General features: G+C 35.4%; 1 protein-coding gene across 1 annotated transcript; it reads left to right on the forward strand.

The window, feature by feature from the left end:
• The first annotated feature begins 1,099 nt into the window (after positions 1 to 1,099).
• LOC113500535 (ras-related and estrogen-regulated growth inhibitor-like protein) lies at positions 1,100 to 20,229 on the forward strand. Its single transcript, XM_026881363.1, has 6 exons — positions 1,100 to 1,393; positions 17,052 to 17,108; positions 17,966 to 18,042; positions 18,274 to 18,455; positions 18,575 to 18,761; positions 19,322 to 20,229. Exons 1-6 carry the CDS (start codon positions 1,330 to 1,332, stop codon positions 19,388 to 19,390), a joined length of 636 nt encoding a protein of 211 aa, XP_026737164.1. The 5' UTR covers positions 1,100 to 1,329; the 3' UTR covers positions 19,391 to 20,229.
• The last annotated feature ends 2,116 nt before the right edge of the window (positions 20,230 to 22,345 follow it).

The raw sequence follows: 22,345 nt of genomic DNA on the forward strand, positions 1-22,345 counted from the left end.
AATATCGATTCCAGAAATACTTTTTCAATTAATTAATAATCGTTTACTCATCAATCATATCAAAGAAACAAATTCTATGCTTTACTATCTAGGTATTTTGGGAAGACATAAATAAATATGACTATCGAGAAAATAAGTCAAGGCTGGTTAGTCTAATGTTGACGACCTAAAAAGCTACGATACCTCGTGTTATCGTAATATTGTCTACAATTTTTATTAGAGAAATGTTTCTAGATATTTAATCGATTTAACTTATGCTGACATTACTTGTTTAAAGAACGAAGTAAACAGCGTTACTTACGTACTTAAAAAAGTGATTGTTTTATACAAATGAAACTAGCAGAAGCTAATAATGTCATCTTTGTCTCTAAGTCTAGACATAATACACTATACAGAGTGGGTAATGGACGTCGACAGGACTTTAGTCTTCGACTGTACATTATATCATATCACATGTCGGCGCGTATTGGCTGTTGGCATACATTCCTCGGATTAAGCGCACAGTCTGCTCTCCTAACCGTAATAACTGCTGATAGAACCGCTTACGAACACCCTGTGTTCTTGTGCACACAATTGGCGACTTCTGGATTACTGTCCGTTTCTGTCAAACATTTCACTTAAAGCCATTAAACGCTTGTCATTTTTTTTTTATTTAAACATCAACGTTATTATTGGATCTCGTGATTGAAATATCACGCAAAAAATATCACGGACATCATCATTAGCCAATTACTATAACAGTTGCTATCGTGTGTAAACTTTCGATTCGCCTACAATAGGTGAAGCACGCTACATTCGTAGTCATATTTCTAGGTCTATAGTCTGGGATCAAAACGCTGAGATCTAAATTACTTATATTGTTTCCGATCTTAATATCCGATGAACATGCAACGTCATGTTACTTGTTATAACAATAATTACCGTTTTTTTCTTGGAAGACTTTGTGGAGATTTTGAGTTAATTTTGCATTCTTGGAATCTGATTTTTTATGCTGTTAATAAAGGTTTTAATAAGATAGTCTAATCAATGTATCGATTCTGCTGCACAAAAAATAGTCTAAAACAAATAAGTTTATATTCAAATGTCTCTCACTCCTCACTAATAGACGTGCCTGAATGCGCCTTGCGCCAATTTCGTTGGACGGCAGTCGCTCGCAAGCAGGTGCGTTGTGCGCGCGTGCGTCCGCCATCTTTGAACAACAGCTGATATAACCGCCAACGCGATCTTATAAATCGAAATTTTTGAATATTGAACGAGTACGATTTGTAGCAGATAGGTTTTAGATGCACATACATTAACGTTAAGTGCAGTGACTTTATAAACGGACTAATGAAGATGACAGTTAATCGAATAAGAGTTGTGGTGCTGGGGAGCCCGCGATGCGGCAAGTCCGGTAAGAATCGCCTTTGATTTGACTGAAACTTTAAATAGTTGTTAGCCAGTGATTTATGCCATTGGAAGGCATAATTTTCCGGTGCAGCTAATTAAAGGATTCTATTAAAACCAGCTTAACGATTTGTCGATAAGTAACATAGTATTTTATTTTACGCCGGCACCGAAATCAATTATAATTACTACTAGCGCAACATGTTTTACTCTTATTTTCACTGCCCCGAGGTTGTTATTAGGATTATTAAATTAATTATGGCCGCGTGGTTCAGATTAGTTAAAACAGATTTGAATCATCAATGCCTGTTGTGCCGACTGGTTTCTGTTGTGATCTCCTTAATTGCTTTAAGATGCTTTTATGATATTATAACACCAATCAGAATCAGTGAAATTTACATTACATAATTGTTATTAGAAAATATTATGCTTTGGTTTACAAGGGCGTAAGTTAACGTATATTATATTCTTTTTAATTATGTAAAAACTTTCTACTTTTGGCACTGTAATAGTGGTAATAGTAATAAAATGCGAAGTACGTGAGTTGACATGTGGGTGGCAACTTTCGCAAGTCCCTTAACAAGTTGGGCCTTTAAACTAGCGTTAACCGGCTCCATTCGTCGGCTATTGATAGTTTGTTGGTGTTTATTGTTCAATTTATATTTCCTTAGTTTGTTTCGTTACTGTTACTTCCGCAGTGAGCTAACACAGCCGAGAGAAGCCAACCTCTGCGAGTGTGTGAGATACATTGTTATGGTATGACACACGAGTATTGTTGACAGATGTAATACAATGGGCGGAACCAGTAACTCTTTGCAGACAATCGGAATAACATAATTGAATGGTTTGTTGGTTTCCAGAGGGATAGAGATGTTTACTGCATAGTAATATGTCAGCAGAATGCCGATGACTAATGGAAACTTGAATTGGATGAACTGGACGGAAACTGATTGACAAGTCAGATGCTTTCATTCGAACTCGTTTCTTTAGCTAAGTTTCAGGCATACAATTGTTATAAAACCATGAGGAAAAAATGCAGTGGAGTTCCTATAACTTTCGAATATGATTCTAGTACTTTTTGTTTTGAAAAAATTCAACCTTTTAATAAAATAATTGTATGAAATCAGTTTTTATGTAAGTAAAAAACCTTTTTGCTAGTCAACCCGTTTTACATATATACACTCATCCTTCAATGTCAAGACCAATAAACAGAGCTACCTAATTAAAAACAAAACTCTGTTTATATGAACATCCTTGTTATTATAATGTTATCGTGTTTACTGTTGGATCAGTTCCATGGAATCGGGCACTAGGCTGTTGACATAGTATGCGCGCCAGTTATCAACGCAATGATACTATACGACTGATAACTGACATTTACTGTGTTGCACCTTAATGTAACGTAACATTGTTGCAAAAGAGCTTGTAATGCGTTTTACGATGGTCTATTTTAATGTAACACATTTTATATATTTTTGTAATGAATAAACTAAGCCAGTTTCATTTTTTACCTGGGCAGTCTGGATGTTTAGGATCATCATCATCATCATCCACAGCCTTTGTCCTCCCACTGCTGGGCATAGGCCTCCCCTTTTTCGTGCCAATTTCTACGGTCCTGTGCCAGCCTCATCCAGACTCTTCTTTTTACCTAATGCGCCTCTATTGGTTTTTCAAAAACAGCTTTAGATCATGAAGATCAGAAAAAATGATAATTGTTTAAAACAAGCTCAGACATCATGCTCTTTTAACTAATTCTATATGAATACCAGTCCGAAAAGAAGAGAATGGTTACCCCATTCTCTTTATCTTTGCAAAGCAACCTTCCTCTTGTATATGTATACAGTTACGTTGCTGGTGCTTATACGACGTGTGCCTTAACAAGAACTTCCTTGCACGGCGCAACGACGCTGCCACTACTGGTTCTTTTCCATAGGACATGACCTATTAAATTAGTTCTGAATAGTGCATTGACGTTGCACAATAGTTCAACTGTTTAATTGACGGAATGTATATAGTAAATCAGTTAGGCACACCAACATTTCCAACAGAACTAAAATCTTGGAATATTTGCAAAATGGGTTTCTGATTCCTTCTCTATATGAAAAGTCTTTGACCCAGCAGTAAAGGATGTACTAGCAGGTATTTTTTTTCCATGATTTACAATACAAAGCTCGGTAGCCAAAGGTCTTTGATTTAAGACAAACATCCCACGTTTAAAAAGTCGCGTCATGGGAGGTTATTGACTTGTTACTCGTACAGTCAAATGTCATCTATAAAAATAAAATTTTAAGGTGTTTTCTAAGCATTTGGTTTATGAAGGATCTTAGTACACGCTTTTGAAGAACATCAGTATAACGTCGTAGTTAAATAATAAGCATACCTAAACAAATTATACAACAAAAGACGAGCGTTTCGTCCTTGAAGCGATTTAGAGTACGTAACAGTACTAAATTCTATCGTGTAACAGTTAATTAGTGTTAATAATTAGCTATTTCTCCGGCTAATACGTTAAGACCGAGTGTTGCTAACGTACGGCTTCATGGCCCTGACGTGATTCACGGTCACGAACAAACATCTATTCAGTACAGACTTCGTAAAAATGTCTAGCCAAGTCAAGAAGTAAAACCTGTATGTAATATGAAACTATTTTTTGTTTATTAGGGACATTAGGCTCAATTTACTCATGGGTCACATCCACAGATCAAACCTCATTTCATCGATCGATTTTGTTTTTTACTAACTTTAAATTACCGGTAGGAATATTATGTTCGATTTTTAAATAAAACCACTTGTTTACGTCTAATGTTACATTTGATTCTTTTTTCTTCTCACATGCCAGGATGTCTGTCTGTCTTCTTTTTACTTTTTTTCCATTTTAAAATTTCGAAGTGATCGCAAAATAGAAAGATATTAAGTTTTATTTTTGGAAATTGATAGCAATCTACGCTGACGACTTTGATGTAATGCAAGGCGAGTTTTTGCTAAGACATGTGGTTTTACTTTTATATGCGGACGTAATCACTGTCGGAAGCTAGTTTATAATAGTTATTTTGATCCGTCGAGTTCTTACGTCTATCCATCCTGACTAACCACGGTTGTTTTTAAGGCCTGGGTTACGAAGTTCCAAGGATACAATTAGTTATGATTGGTCGTTAGCTCTGCTCATATACCTTGTTAACTCTATTTCGCGAAAGATTGATAGCTCCCATAGCTATTATGATGTTTATTTCCCTTCCTATAATTATAAGTCATTTAGCTTAGGTTCTGAGCTTTTTCTTCTGTATATTTAAAAACACATTTTCTTTTTGATTTTTTTTTTAAGTTGTGTCTATTAACTAAAGCATTTCTGCAGTAATCTTGCTCTGAAGGTGTTAAAGGAACTCAAAACCGTTCAACGACATCAGATATGATTTTTCTTTCACAACGAACATTAGTTTCAAACGGAATATAACCGCAAAACCCAAATCAGTTGTTAAAACATCAGACACATTAAGAGACAGTGAAAATCGCGCATGTATGACCTGGAGACCTGAGGCCACAACTAAAAGTATTCTATAAAAGTGGAAGCGGGACAACACACTATACACCGTAAAGCGCCATCTCTCTTTAATAACTGCATTAATATTACTTTAAGACGTGGTTGTTTGGCCCTCTGACACTCATTTGACCGGTTCTTTTAAGATTATCGATTTAACAATACTTATGACACACATCGAGCGTAGGACGTCCAGCAGTGTCTTAATGGCATTAGGAAATTGCAGGGATTACGTTGTCGCGATAAGTTCGGACGAGGACAGTAAAATCTGCACGGAATGTTATTGTGGGTAGACCGGGATTGATTGTCTTAACCGAGAATCGAGATAAAGGCATGGATTACGAAAAATATGTTCATTGAAGTTCAGTAAGAATGGCTTTGGTTTGATTTGATGTTATTTTTTTTAATGTTTACTTTGTGTGCAAATAAGATATTTGGGTTGATAGTTTATGCGAACAAGTTCGTTGGCCAATCAAAAACCAAGGAGAATATTACTTTTCTCTTATTTTACCAAATAAAATAAAAATATCTTACTATTTGTTAAATATTTCATAGAATAATTTAGTTCATTTTAATAGTATAATATTTTATAAAAAAAAAATTGTGAATGTTAAACTTAAATAAAAAATAAATTTAGATTTTTCTTAATTTAATTTAATATAATGTAATTTAATTTTGTAAATAATTTATTGTGGAGACACCGTCTAAAATATTGTTCCCAATATATTGTTTACAATATTAATCTAACGTTGAAGACGTACATACAAATTGTTATTTATTTAGGAACAGTAGCAGAACATGTTTATTTCTTTGTTGAAGTCTTATTTATGTTTCTGTTGTTCAGCATTGATTACAATATTGACGCAACAAAGCAAACACTTGAATTTTAAACATATCTTTTAAAGCTAACATTTTATTTGTTCCAAACATCCAAACTATCCATCGATTGTATCGTGAATGTTGGTAATAGAAATGCAGAAACAATACCGTTTATTGTCTATGTGTTAAAGCTACTCATTTCAGCTACCTCCACCCCAAATTTCATCAAATCGGTCTTGGCGTTTGAGCGTGGAGAGGTGACAAACATACACACAAACTTTGGGTTTTATAACATTAGTGTGATAATGTTGATTTAAAATTAGCCTTTATTTAATTGACATAATTTCATCGTTTCTTTTGCACATAAGATTTCACATTAAGATAATCGTGAGATGGTTGGTTGGTTGAGATCCCCTGTGAACCCACGATCAATTAACATTTCATAACCTATATTTATTTTCACTTCACATCAGTCACTCTACAATCACCAACAAGTTATAAATAAGATCTAAGAAGTCCTACTGTTCTTAATCGAGAAATTCCAATTATATCATCATTGAGTATCGTAGTGAACATAAAGAAATGGGTATCGCTACTGTGGTCACTTCATAGGTAGATGACCTCGAAATTATGTATGATTGCAGTCTCCGTGGGCGATAAGCCAGTAACTTATCTTTATGTACATAATGTAATTCAAACTGGACTCTATCAAAATATTATTAATGTTTAATATATTAGTGAGTAACGTTGCATAATCGTCTCCATTTTATGTGAGTAAAGTTTGACTGTAACTTGTAAGTGATTGCTATCAACTTTACGCAAGCTTTCATTTTTATTTGCTTGATTGATTTTTGTCTCTCATGCGTTTTATCGAAGTACTCACTACTTAATGTTTCCGTGCAATTGTAGGATTTACTTTATTGTGTGTTAGAATATAGAACAAAAAGTAGAAAGTAGGTATAGCAAGTAAGTGTCCTAACTTGTGGCTTCTGATTAGGAAGTTGAGAGATGCCGTGCTCTACAAAATTAGATACAACTACTAACAAGTCTAACAACCATATATTCTTAAATTGAAACCTATTTTGTTTTTAATTTTTATTCATGAGTAATCTATAGTCCTAACCAATTATCAAGAAAAAGAATTGGCATTTTGTTCTAAATTAATCAGTAGAGGTTATCTAACAAAAAGAATAGCATAATTTGATCTTACGTGACATTGCGAACGCACATCGCGTTCAGCTATGTACTTGGCCAAGACTTCACTTATCAATCTGTTATCCAATACAATCATCATTTAGTACATAACACGTACTACTTGTAATATGAGTTCAATGCTGATCTATACCTATATTACCTATTACGAGTCTAGCCGCTGCTATCCCGGATCGCTTACAGTGTGTTGTAATAAATAAGACGTAATATAAATAAGCTGTGTTTTACATTAAACCAATACACGTGTTGCACGAGAGTGCTAATAATATAGACAGATACGGAAAATCTTCACGTAGTTATGGGGATAGTTGTGGTTTCATAAATATGATAACACGATATATGTCGTTTATATTTTGCACATCATTTTTAGATCATTATTTTACAAAGAAGATAGCTAAGTGAGACGTTGTCTTTTGACCTTGAAGCTTAATCTTTTATGATGTATTCTTTATATCCAAAATAACAAAAAAGGATATTTTGATTAGTAATGGAGAGCGCTACGCTTTACTTGCATTAATGTTACAGAACCTTCCAGAACCTTTAATTATAAACCAAAGAACACAAACCAACCAATACTTGAATAGCTCATGCCTGACCCAGTATTATGTGTCCTGATATGTAACACGAGGACACATCGCCACACATGAGTAATATCGAGCAATTTACTCACAACCACCGGTGTGGGAGCGTTTGATTCAAAACACGTTAGTCAGCGGAACTTAATTGTATGGCGACTAAAACATTCCGCTTCATTCGTCCCACTGGGTTTTGTGGTTCTAAAAACAAATGACGAGCTCAAAATGAGTAAATGCATAGGGCCGTTGCGAAAATATAGACTTAAACATGGAATACATTTTGTTTTTCCATTGCATTTGTTTTTAAACGTATTGGAAGTCTAAATAGCTGAAGATTTTTATTCTTTTAGAGTTTTTTTGTTATCATTTTACAATTTTAATTTCCAATATATTAGGTTATTTTATATGTAGGTGAACGATAAATGATTGTTTCTACTCAAGAACCATTTAGAAACGCACTGGAAAAACGGATTGATTTTATTCGAGCATAAACTTTGCTATCCAATTCGCAGTATTTCTTCGCCGTTTTGTGCAGTAATAGTCGTCAATAACAGGACGATAAAGACAAGGATTATTTATAGAAAGAATTACTCGCAGAAAGTCTCTCGAATGTAGATTGGTAAACATGCTTTTGATATCTGCGTGACGTTTCAAATACGACGCAATTTCTGTTCTGGTGGAAACTTGCAGTGCAGAGCAGTGTACTTTCTCAGATTCATTAGTTTGGTTAATTTTAGTAAAAATATGCATATTAGATGGTGCAGTAAAATCGTCAAAATGGGCTTCTTAATTCAATCTCAGTTTTCTACAAACATTCATAAGGCAGCCTTTTCAAAATTTGAAAAATAATAATTGTATTTGATCACCAGACAAATATTCATTGTCCGTCACAAAAAAGACGGAATCTAAAAGAGTTTTAGACAATAAAATTCGCTCTCACTATTCTTGTGAAATAGCAGAACAATAAATCTCTAACGGAATTTTTATTAATGCGAAATTCAGCCTGTGATCTTTGAATACTCCGATCAACGACATTAGATAACACTACCCACTATAAATCATCATGAAAGTCAAGTACGTACCTGTATTTATCACCCATTATATATAGTTATCTAAAATTAAATATTATTCAACGCTAAGGAACGTCGCCGCTCGCACAGGTCAGAATCTTTGTTTCCAAGTGTGAGACAACTGTAGGAGGAGCGACCATAAATACTCAGTGAGGATGGGCAAAACTTGAAAACAAGTGACTATTCATTTTGTATAGTCATGGGAGTCATAAAATTAAATTGAAAATCACACTCCCTCGTGCTTGATTACTTGTAATGTATGTACGTAAATATTATATTTTAAAGTTATTTTACTTCACAATAGATCCTTTTCCTGTAAATGCTGTTCACATGACGATTGACGATTTTCTAAGCCGAGTTTTTGTAATGCTGTATGAAGTTTTGCAACGTATTGCCATATCCCGATATAAAAGCGCGGATGACGTAGCAAGGCGGTTTAGGTTAGGTCAGTATGAGTCTCACACTTCCCATTCCAATTACCATTAGGCATAGATTCGATACAACATACAATCGATTTTGGCAATTAGTCTTCCGCCTTTAATTCAATTTAGTGCCCTTGTAATTAATCTTTACAAATTATCTAAAGTGGTGTGAGAAAACACGAAAAAACAATTAAATTTAGATATAGTTTAGTGGGGAAACTTGATAAACTAAGTTGCTAGTAACATTTACGGTTTTTTTTACTGGGAAAATTAATTGAAAATTACAAACAAGAAACACTATCAAGAATAGATTTAAATAATGATAAAGCTCGAAACTTTTCTCCGCAAGGTAAGACACAACGTGTCACAACATATTTTTTTGCGCTCAAAATATGAGGAAGTAAATATTGTTTAAGATAAACATCAAATATGAAATGTACTGTTTTTACATTCATATTACAAAATCCAGATGATGTTTTAGTGTTTGTAAACGTATGGCCGGCTACACCAAACAAAGTGAACCTTGGCAATAGGAAACAGTCTAAACGAGGAAGAATGTTTATTTATGTGACAGGCACAGTCTTACACCTGGCCTCGCCCGGAGATTTCCACTCAAGAAGAGGGAAGAAAAGTCTTCCCTAAATACATTTAAATTCTAAATAAACTCATTGGTCAAGTAATTGAGCGTAATTGAATTTGAAATCCTTATGTTTTCTTGTACCTTTGTAGTTTAAATTGTCTTAAATGTGAAGAAATGAACAGAAAGTCTCTTTAGAATTAGAACTCATATTCTAATCTAGATTTTTTCATCAATATCGCAACAAAAAAATATTGTTGTTACAATATTATTTATTTGAATAAAATAGAATTGACTGTCAACCTCTCTACCCAGCTAGCAATTAACTTACTAGTCTGATTCAGAATAACAAGCTAACAAGCATCCATTCAAATTAACGCATTCTGTGTAGATACTCGGAAATTACGATTATCAAGGCAAAGTCTGAGATATCCCAAACAAATTGACTGCCAAACAGACTCCAGCGCAACAACAGATAAATCATACGCAGCCCATTAATGAGTCATTCAACATTCAAACGTCACTAATCGCTAATTAATAACGGTTAGGAAACCACGAAATGCTACCATTTGATATACTATTATGTAGACGTGTAAGATATGCAATAGAAAGTATAAACAATAACTTGGCGAAAGCTAACGCGGGTGAAATTGATTTATAGCGCCGTCGTCGGATGTCGTTTTTCGGAAACACTCCAATATATTAACATAACAATTATAGAAATATTAGGTAAGAACGGTTAGCGGACGTCGTATTGAGCAATGTTACGATCACTTGAGATTCAATAGCGAGCCAGAAATGTGGTTTTATAACTCGAAAAAATTTTGATGATTGTTATTTAAAGGTTCTTGATCGATAAATTCTATTGAAGTGTTTATAAGTCTAGACTTTTAAACAGAAATACGTGTTGTTTACTCAGATGTAGACAGAAAACTAAAAATAATATTTACCCGGATCTTTGGGGATTTTATGCGAATTAGACTTTTTGCCAATGTTATTACAGAACAAAATAATTGTCAATAGTATGTTTTTAATAAAAATCGAATGAATCAGTGTACACGTTTATTCCATTCCGTTAATCACGATCATACCAAACAATAACATGCGTAGCATGTGTACGTAATTACGCATATTATCAGCTCACTAATCAGAATCAAAACGGTACTTAATTATTTTATATCGTTCTTGATTGCTCAGGTCATGAATAGAAATTAGAATATTAAGCTTATCAACATATCTACGTACATATATCTGTTTATCGAAAATGTGAAGGAGGTCGTGTTAACAATGTGTATGTATGTACCTAGTGGAACAATCTAGAAGTAACTGCTTTGTATACATACTTAAATTCGGTATTTGATTAGGCATTTTCCATGATTCATGATTGTATGCATCGTTATTACTTATTAATAGAACTATGATTTTATGGCATGTTCTTAAATTTCACGTTTTACAACAGGTGTACGCAGTCCTGTAGGTAATCGAATGGGAAAAATCCCATTATAACTCTATATGGAGGTAGTTGTAAAATGTTGTTTTAGTGCGACGTCATCATTCTAATACCTCTGAAATCCCCAATGAAATCTCCTTTATATCATCAAATGCCTTAAATAACCCACTGCTGGGCATAGTCCTCTCTTTGTTTATGCGATTCTCATCTGTCTCTTGTCCCCCGTATCTAACCTATTACAGCTGTGTTTTATATTATTATAGTCTCCCCATCTCATATTAAATCTTATCAAATTTGGAGCATAGTTATCAGAAGAGGTGTTCCCCAAAATTGTGGAAAAAGTCTGTTTTAATTTCCTCGTCTTGTCTATGAAGTGTATAACCAAATTTCTTCAGACCCTTGAATGATCAACGGTATGCGTGAACGAACTTTGGAGAAGCACGCATTATGCAACGCAACAGATAATCAATCTTAAGTGGCTACATCTTGATTATGTGATTAAGTTAGCTGCGTACCACGGCTCTCGAAACTCGCCTCAAGCACAAAGTGGTTTACCGGTAAACACGCAGTAATTACGAGCATTTTTGTAATTATAATTAATGTACACACAACATAAACAATGTCTAGAGTATCGTGAGTGATGCAACCTTCACTGATGCACTCTACTCTTGAATGTTTAAAGTTTTTAAATTGACTTTGGAGTTACTTTAAAAGTTCTACCAATTTATTAGACGAATTTTCTTGTGCTTTTTTACTTGACTCAGGACTTTGTCAGTATAAATCACTGGTCTTGAAGGTAAGAATATTTGCTGCACTTGTGACCAGGAATCCGCGAACTAATTGGATAAAGGAACTAGGTAGAATGAAACCCTGGCATAAGGCCAGGAAATTCTGGGAGGCTGGAAATAAAATGTAAAGGGCTATGAAAATATTGTAACACACATAAAGTTTAATAAAGGTGGCTTGTGCAATACCACGTTTAACATTGACCGTTACTTGTAACTATCGGCATAAACCATAGGTGTTGAGTGCCAAGAATTCGTCATTATGACTATTAACCTCTCGGCGTATTGCAAGGGAATACATTTCAAGCTTTGCTCAGCGATCATGTATTATTAGAAACATTATAACGTCCCAAATTCTCAAATTTTGCCTGCACCTAAAACGGAGACTTCATCGCGTTTTGGGAGAAACCGGTTTTCTATACCTGATCTTATCACTGTGCCATCTTTTAAAGATCTGAAGCAGGATTAGGCTATTTTATTTTTCTGTCTCGTCGTGACAATGCGCCCGCATGCAACGACTGAAAATACATGTCGATTCGAACGTCATGCATTAGCAATCACAAATGTTCCGCGCTTCCCTCGCACAGATGACATAAAACTCCTATTGCGTTTCGGGATCATAGATCGAGAACGAGTAAATGTCAACTGCAGTTGTATTTATAGCGGGGCGGGCGCATGCCGCGATGCCGAAGCCGGCGCGCAGTGAGTCACCCGGTCAGACGTCTGCCGGGGCACCCGCTCCACCGTCCACGCAACACGCACACTCACTCGCCATCACTACGACATATTATACACGATGCCGCCCGAATATTCGATCGTACACGCAGCGTTCCAAATAGATTCGCAGTTACAATGTTATTTATAGAAGAGAAAAAATATCTCGAAGTTACGTCACTGGTTAAATACGTCAGTTACGTGTAAGAGTATTGTTCTTTACGCTGTTGTTCTCATTGGACGATGTTAGTGCCTTTTTATGGGCTTAACAAAGCTCATGTTACTGTGAATAGTCCGGTTTAGTGCCGAAATATTGCATAGAAACTAGGCATTATTTTGTCTGCAATTCTTCTGACGTTGTTATTTGCAAGAATCTTTCTAAACTAAACTTTTGCATTGCTCCCATTCAAGCTGTCACGTCGTTGCCTTAAACATTTATAATTAACACAGAATATCGTTTTAAATAATCCATAATTATTAGAGTAAACCATCTTTTTTTCCTATACCTATTTCTTCCCGTCATTTTATGTTTGCCCATAAATAAACATCGCTACGTCTATGTTTGGCAACCGCAATCTACCTAGGACCTTTATTTAAACTGAATCACGAGGTCAAGTAGTTTTCTAGACTTTCGGGTCAAGCAATCCTCATTATTGACATCTGTCAAAATAACCATAGAGAAATTTTAATTAGCATGTCGATATAATATAAGAGAAAGCTTCTTATATTTGTATCCGCCATAGGTACAAGTTAGAAGACTTATCATCCTCAATAAATGTTACGATGTAAATATAAGAGTCGCGAAAATAAAGACATCCAGTTTAATTGTACGGTGTTTACGGAAACAAACTGAACATAAAAATGTAAATGAAACTCCTTGGTGTCCAATTACCGTAGGTAGCGTGGCGAACACACCGGGATCGCGGCAGTGATCACCTCGCCGATGCTCTTAATTAACATTTAGCGCTACCGTATTCGCGGAGCAGACGTCGCCGTCGCAAATCCCTCGCTTCCCTAGTCCCGTTATGGGTCTCGTTACTGCACTCCAGTTTATTCTGGAAATGAATAAAACTTATAACCATGCATTCTCGAGCGCCTCACGGTCAAGATCTTAATAAGCGCGTTGCCATGTATGTGGGACTCCAATCGCAAACTGCGGCTCCAACATTTGTCACTGTATTGCAATAACAAATGGGATACCAATTTGAGACGCATTGGTGTATTGCGAATTGAAGACCGTTCGATCTTGTTACAAATTTAACCTAGATTTATTGGTATGAGGCGCTATCGGTGCAGAGTAATGTGGCTGCGGATCACCTTGAACTGCCTAGCTATCAGTGTTCAAGTGAAAGTACTCGTTAGTATAATTGGTAAGACTCAAGCTGCATGTTTATTTTGCACGAATTGATAAGGTTTTCAGATTCTGCAATACTTGTCTGTGTACCAATGCTTTACAGTAATAGTGCCAGTTTTGTTAATGAAGTTATGAGTGGGCAGTTTTCTTTGTATTATTTTGAGAAGAATTCCTAATAAACTTTCAATTTTTAGTACACACACCATTAGTACTCGTACACAGTATACAAATAATTCAATCAAAAGATTAAAGAAACAGACTCGTTATAGCATTATTAATAGCTGTAATAAAACGTACAAAATATTTATACTATGCTAATAAAGGATGCTTACACAGGAAAGTATACATAAAAGGAAAGTTCGACAACCTCAATAGATAACCGTGAAATCGCAATGAACATACATCGATTGTTTTGAGCTTGTTCATTGAATCTGAGCTCGCATCACTACGCCCCATGCTCCTGGCGTGACAGCTTGATTCAACACCTATGCATCAAGGAAAAAGTTTGCATAGACATTGTTAGTCTTACCATTTCTATAGTTTGCTCTAGACTTCTGAGTGAATCAATGATTGGAAGTGATATTTCTTTGGAACTGATCTCGAGTCTAAGGGCCAGGAAAAACAGAAGAATTATTCAGTTTTTTTAGAGGAAATCCTTAATAGTACTTGGGTGTTAGAATAATTCTATAGTAATGTAAATAAGGTACAGAAAGAGGAATAAACAAGACTATTTCAACTTTTCTATAATAGAAATAAAGTAGTAGCAAGTTATTTCTATAAAAAACACATAAAACTACTGTTACATGCAAAACTGGCTCCATTTATCCCGTAACTGTCATTCAACTCTAAGGAAATGCAATACACCAGAAGTCAAATACAATAAGTATTTCTCAGTACTTGTGCTATTAATACCACATACGCTATAAAGCAGAAGCAATCATAAATCCCTTGGAGCGTCATGTTTATAGATTTCCAGCAAACTCGTATGACATCTGATAGAGGAGCGAATATCAATAAAACGACCAGCTGATGAGATGTGACACTTTATGAACCATTTTACGCTTTATGTTTCGTATTGAGGTTGTGTCTCGGAACTGATTCTAATCGGAGATTTGATCGATCTGCTATTCGATGTCGATCTATTGACAGTTAAATGATATGACTCGTCCGTGTCTACGGCATCTATTCTAAATTTGAAGCTCAACGTCCAATATTTACCTTCATTTATTACTTTCTGACACCTTAATATTCAGTGTCTAGCAGTTGGTTCTAGGTTATAAATATTTGTTCGACCTAATGCTGTTCTTCGATAAGATTTCAATAATGTAAACAAAGTGTGAATCAACATTAGGAAATAGGTTACGATAGTTTTTGTGGGCGGCTGAATAGCTGCTTTGTAACAGTTATGTAGGATTTGATATAATACTCAGGTAAGCTGAACTAGCCTGTTCCGAGGTATTTACATGAACCTTAGATACAATTTATTTTATATACTTACAGGCACTAATATATTAAGATTGTTACTTAGTAGGTGGTAAGACTTAAGTAGAGAAGCAAATGAATGAGAAGAAATTTAAATAACTCTAAAAGGCTTGAAAATTTTAGTCTCAAAGCGGCTAAATGTCTAAAATCCCACAGACTTCAATACACGTTCATGAAGTTGGTGTTGGCTATTGCTGCAAAGTCAGCAGGATTGTCCCAAAGTGTTATCGCGGCCCCTTTATACAAATGGAAAAATGGAACTTCCGCTCAACCCAAATGGCTCGAGTCATTTATGATTTCCCATCTGAGAAAAGTATGACATCCCGGGCTTAACTTTGAATTAAGTACACATACAGGCATATTTTAGTCGTTGTAGGCGCAAATGAAAAGATCTAAAACCCTATTGTCAAGAAACAAAAGATCGCTTATTGAAAACAGAACGCGATGTCACCCGTTTAGGTACAGCGATTGCTATAAACTTATTATAATGATGTCACTTTTCTGAGAAGACATACAGGCATGCGGTAGCTGTTGATAGTAAATATAGCCTGTACAAATAACAAACGAATACTACGAAATAACTGATAATAACGTTTACTCATGTAAAAGTCCCGATTCATTCAGTGAGTAATTGATTAGAATAATATTTAGGGAATTGCGAATTTTCGTTATCTGTTTATTCTTTCTCTTCGGGTATCTTGGTGACATGACACAAAGGATTTTTATCTATTAGTCACCTGTAGGGCTTTTCTAAAAGATGGAATTAATTTTTTTTCTGAAAAGGATGGAATTTACTCAATCTCTTTGCTACTTACTAGGTATGTTCTAATTTCTAAAATGGAGATCTTGGCAACAACGAAACCAGCTTGGATAAAAACTAAATTTAAAACTCACGTACGTTTAATAAATACGTGTTTAATTTATTCGTTTAGAATTACACTCCTGTGTTTATCATGTTTCATTGTGACGACGGCGACAGCGCATTTATACTGTCACAGTAGCATGTAGAGCGAAACAGCGGTATTAGATCAATGTTATTTATAGTTACTATATCAAATAAATTAGGCCTTACTTGTTCCAGTAACTAAGGGTAACCGAGAAAGTTAAACGCTACATTCGTCTTTCAAAATAACCTGAATAAAAAGCACTTTACATTTTTATAACCATATGGTAAAGATAATCTCTCGTTTAAGTTAAAATGTTAAATTACGTAAGATTCAATAACCATGAATTGATTAACCAAAATTTAATAGGCGGTAATCTCAGACATAAATGGTAATTCCTCGTACGTCATAAAGACGTCTGATTAATAAAGCACCCATCAAGCACTGATTGTCAATAAATTTCGAGTATATCGTCTTGGGTGTTAATTGGCCGGCTAGTGAACAATAATTTTCGAGCACCTTTAGCCCTTTGTCTGCTTTCCCTCTAATTGAGGCTTGTCGTTATAAATTCATTGAGGGGCACAAATTTTGTAACACCTTACCGAGTGCCTGCTAATTGCTGCTTTCTCTGTTACCAACTTGTATTTCAATTAATCTATGTGTTTTATCTTGTAAGATAAAGTTTAAACTAAAAGTGTAATCAAATACACGTTCTTTAGTTTATTGATAACACGTGAAACAGAAATGGTTGCGCAATTATCTGAATGCGTTGTTTTGTTGTTACAGCGGTGGTTGTTCGTTATTTAACGAAGCGCTACATCGGCGAGTACAGCTCCACCGGCGGTGAGTATATTTAGCAACACTTGCTAACTAATTCAATGAGCTTTGTTTATCTACCTGGTGGAATGTTTGAATTATCTCAATACTTTTTAGGTCCATTCATGATTAACGTTAGACTTTACTGGGTTAATGCCTCTGTTAATCTCAATTGGATAACATGTGCGCAAGATCTAGCTTTACCGATTTATAACAGTTGAATACAAAACAGATAAACAATATGATTGACAGATAAACAAGCCGACATATATTAGGGTCAAGATAATAGTTAGAATGTTACTGGCACACCTCCTAGTTTTGATCACCTACTCGATACACGCGGTGTCAGTGTTGTTCGAAAGATAGAAATACCAATGAACATGAGCCCTTACAGAGGGCACTTGCTAAATGCCAGGCATTGAGTGCCAATAGACGGTTTATTTGCGATATTGGCAAGATGCAACGCCGGAGTGCCAAGGCTGACCGACAACGGCGCCGGGCTTCGCCGGCCAATGACCTTTGCTTCATATTACCCTCATGATTCTCCACATATTCATTTCAAACAGAAACAATGAGTGGTCAATTCAGAATGCAAATATTTTTCAGCTTCAAGGATCTTGGCACATGGTTGCTATCTACTTAATTATTTTATCAAAATTATCAGCACCTAAATCTTGGCGTCCTCGTGATCCCCTTATTATTGATTTATTGCATTTTTTGTAGCTATCGACGACACTTAATAACTGAATGACGTATCGGCCGTGCAATATGGCTGGTAACCTAGATCTGTGTGACTGATAGCATCTTTCAGAAAATCAATATATTACGAGGTCGGCATCGAGTGTTGATTGTTAAGGAGAAATAAACAAAGGTTTTTGTTTCAGATTTCCTGTATCAACATCGGGTGGCGTTTGACGGCGCCACGTCTGAAGTGGAGGTCCTAGATACCTGTGGGTGTGCTGTAAGTGTCTTATCACCTCTGATATCACCGCTAACAGAACACGCACCTAAATTTCTAAGAAATAAAACCTCTTTCGACACTTGACAATATCAATCGATTTTAAATAGGTGTGAATTCGTATATCTTGATAATTTGAAGTGCGTGACTGAAAAGTAAATAAAACTATCAGTGAAAGTCTCTTTGTTATGTACTTGAGTTTAGTTCGAGTAAAAGCAAGATCTTTATTTCTAGAAACGCGGTTGTTTGGCGGAGCATCTTCGCTGGGGCGACGCGTTTGCGGTGGTGTATTCGGTATGCGACCGGCGCTCGTTCTTGGCTGCGGCCGAGCTGCTGGCTCTACTCGAGAGGACTCGCCTGCCTGGCTGCACTGCCGTCACCCTCCTCGGCAATAAGCGGGACCTGGAACATGCCAGGTATGATATACATCTTCACAGACCGTTTAACTGTTATTTCTTTTTTAATTACCTTTCCCACAAATTGCAATGAGCTTTACTTTGTGGACGACATAAACAAGTGTGTATTTGTTGAACAGAGTCGTCAAAGCGGAAGAGGGTCAGGAGTTATCTTTGCGGTTTGGCTGTCAGTTCTACGAAGTGTCCGCGGCGGAATCGTGCGCGGGCGCCGCTCTAGCGTTCCATGCGTTGTTGCGCGAGGCACGTGCGCTTGCACTCCTATTACCCACGCCCAGGCGCAAACTTGCCGCGTATTCTGTTTCCAAGGTGAGTTAAGAGGACAACAGAGGTTTATTAAGCAAAAGAATTGTAGACCTCTTTAAAAAAATCCACGATTCTCGAGCGTAAAAATCCTGGTCCTTCACCTTCTTCAAACGTTCAACTGAATGAAAGCTTGTCAACGATACGTTAGACTAAATCGCGGTCAAGGACACTGTCTTTGACCGCTTGATACTTTTGTGACCTATTTAAACTCCGAACGTTCTTATAGTTGAGATATATCAAGTCTTCTGGCAAGATGACTCATGCCAGAGAATTCGAATACAGAATTGTAAAGGCAATTTTAGACTGGCATAATTAATGATATAGTTATTTTAGTATAATCAAATCGCATAAATAAGTTTTTTATGTCTTTCATGAACCTCAACAAAAGTTTATGATGACATGATTATTAATGAGATTTTAACTGGAAGTTCCAATGTTTTCGGGCTATTCCCCTTCAATTTCCCAAATTACCGAACGGTTTTCAAATTCCAAAAGTTAGTTAGTTCTTTATCAATTCTACTTGCATGTAGTACAAGGTGTTAAACTGGCATTATTTGTCGCAGGTAATCGGCACGATCCTCGGTCTGAGCAACAAAAGCGTGAGGAAGAAACGACCATCACTCAGCATATGATCAGTCAGCTGATACTTTTCTGGATCTTGTTTACTCCGTGATAGGAGTTTTGTTTTATTTCTGTAATAACAGAAATCTTTTGTTATCCCTGTCGATACGGATCGAAGGGATTTGTCTGCCGTCGGGCCTGAGACGATACTAAGGTGGATTTACGATGCCTGGATAGATGAGAACACATGAATACTTTGTGTATGGCCCTTCTGTTGCCAGTTTTCTCATAAATACTGTACAGTGTAATATCAGAATTTATTATACATATACCTTTAATGTTTCTGTATGTACTGACTGTAATATATTTGTGTAAATTATGTTATAGTTTTCAAGGAGGATATAATTTTTGATAAGAGTAGTTTTGATAGTTCATGTTTGTATACATGCACCTGTCATGTGGCCTTATGATACCTGTACCTAAGTGTGAAGTTTGTATAACATAAAAATCTAAATCTTAAAATGCAAGTATTGGAGTTGCAATTTAACTCGATTCACTTGCATCGACTGAAATTATATTTAATCGTGTTTTATTGTAAAAAGACATTGTTTTGATAAGTTACTATCAGTTACAAACGTGTTTTTGTCCGTATTAATATCCTTGTTTTAATGTAATGCTGTCCTGAGATACGAATCTCAAGAATTTAAAGCTTTCCTTTAAACCTCATTTGCTTGACTTTTGAGTAAAGAAATTATATAATAAATGTTGTAAACACTTGTGTATTCTACTGCTATATATTTTTGGCAGTATTTTTAGAATATTTTGTATTAAAATGTGTGTTTTACAAAACGACGTTTCCTACCTATTAGATATAAGGATGTCCTAAGTTTGGGACCATAGTTTGTGTAAATTATAAATTATTGATGTATTATCTGCCTTTCACATAAATAATTTATTTTACTTGGATTCAGTATGTTTCAAATAAAAAATACTTATGCTAACACTGCGTTTTAATGTAACCAGAAACCCTTTTACAAAAATATTTATCGTTTTGAAATTTTCTCCGTACGAAGAGTTCTTTTAAAGCACTTTTAGTGCTATTGTACCTAGAAGCGAGACAGCGTGTTATACGCGTAGCGTATCAGTAATGGTGTCTTTCTCTAAGATACTTTTGTATTACATTGTGCCATGATTTTTAATAGTACTGGCGCTGTTGTGGAAAAGAGACAGCGCAGTACACGGCATAGAGCCGTGCAACTTCAATAATATTGCTATGAGATGTTCTGGTAGGACCTGTGAACCTAACATCCTGTTTTCATATACATCTTGGTATTCATATACGAGAATAATAAATACAAGCAGTTACATAAGACAAGCATGCACTATGAATAAATTAACACCTTAATATTTCCTACATAAGTGTCAAAATATTATCTGGAAACACAGGTATTAAAACATATCACTTCCACGTATCATATTTTTGCTGATAACAGGAATATACAAGTGTATTAGGCATATTTTAAGAGCCCAATAATCCCAAGCCTGCTAAAAGGGAAATCTGGTAGTCGCAGATATATACGCGGTTTTAATAAGTATGAGACATTTACTTGCAAATTCTCTAACATACGGGTGTTATAAGAACTTGGATACTCATTACTGAGTGAAATAAAGGTAAGTGTAGACGAAATGTTTTTTCGTTACGATATATTGGTAAAAAACGAGAGAATGATGTAGATATTTCTCAACATCCCTTTTTAGACCTCAAAAAACCACTCCTTCTAAATTCTAAAATTATGGAGAATAATGTCACATTGTCACACACAAAAAATGAGGTGTATCTAATAGTTGCTCAAAGACCATAAATCCCTTCATTTTATATACTTATGCTTTTGCTAGGAAAAAATAACATGCATGATGAACAAACTACTTGGTAAATGTGACAAATCTTGTATTTAAGATGGTCAGCTCTCTAATCGGAGCCTGATTCAACTTCAATGTTTTAGAGTGATATGATAAATTAAATCAAATCAGTATCAAGATATCAGACTCCGTTATAAGCTATAGGTGTACCTTTAAACTAACATTAATCTACATAATGAGATGTATCAGAGGGTCTACCACCACGGCTTAAAGTATTATAATCATATTGTGGAAGCGAGACGCCGTTATACACATTGTAGAACGGCATCTCTCTCCCACACGACACATTTCTTTAACGTGGCCCCAGATATCTATGAGGACACATTATCCGCAGTTTGCAACAATGTTTACATTCAAGTTCCTAGCTCATATTACTTTGTCACGTGACATCGTAAGGAGACCACCGACTGCATAACAAATTATGCATGCCTATTTATTATGATAACGTATGGTGAAACAAAACGAGAGCTCATCAACTTTATTAAAACGATGACATTATCATTTTTATGAAGAGAGGTCGGATCTATGGCAATGCATACATTTCTAACTTACTAGACTGTGCGATAGGTGTGCAAGGGTATAATGTTCATATTCGTGTGTGATTTTATTTTTTAACCGTATTTTGCTTTTTTCATGTTTCTTTCTTCATAGTTTCGGACTGGATGAGCATTTTACCTTAAATAGCTATCATTTGGTCCCATAAATATTCATCATGTTTGGCTCAGTAGTTTCTATGTAAAAAATATGATTGTGTCAACTATTGTGTAACACTGCTGGATGAAGATATAACTATACATGTAATTTTACACAAATATCTGACAAAATAATCGCGGAAGCCCATGACTAAATACACTCAATTTCAAAATATTCTGAAGCCGTTTCCGAAACGTTATAAATATAAAATGTAAAAAATATAACAAAAGATCTGAGTAATGACAAAGCCATGACCATTTTTATATCATAGGTACATCGATAAACTACAGACAAAGTCGGGGTGAAAGCTAACGTAAGCTACAAAAAACAATACCAGTGTCAAAGTATTAAGAACAAATTGAAATGTAGTCTGCAAGATCTTTATCTAGTCGATCGTTTTAAATCAATACCTA

This window comes from Trichoplusia ni, chromosome 14 (assembly GCF_003590095.1).
Source record: "Trichoplusia ni isolate ovarian cell line Hi5 chromosome 14, tn1, whole genome shotgun sequence".
Lineage (NCBI taxonomy): Eukaryota > Metazoa > Arthropoda > Insecta > Lepidoptera > Noctuidae > Trichoplusia > Trichoplusia ni.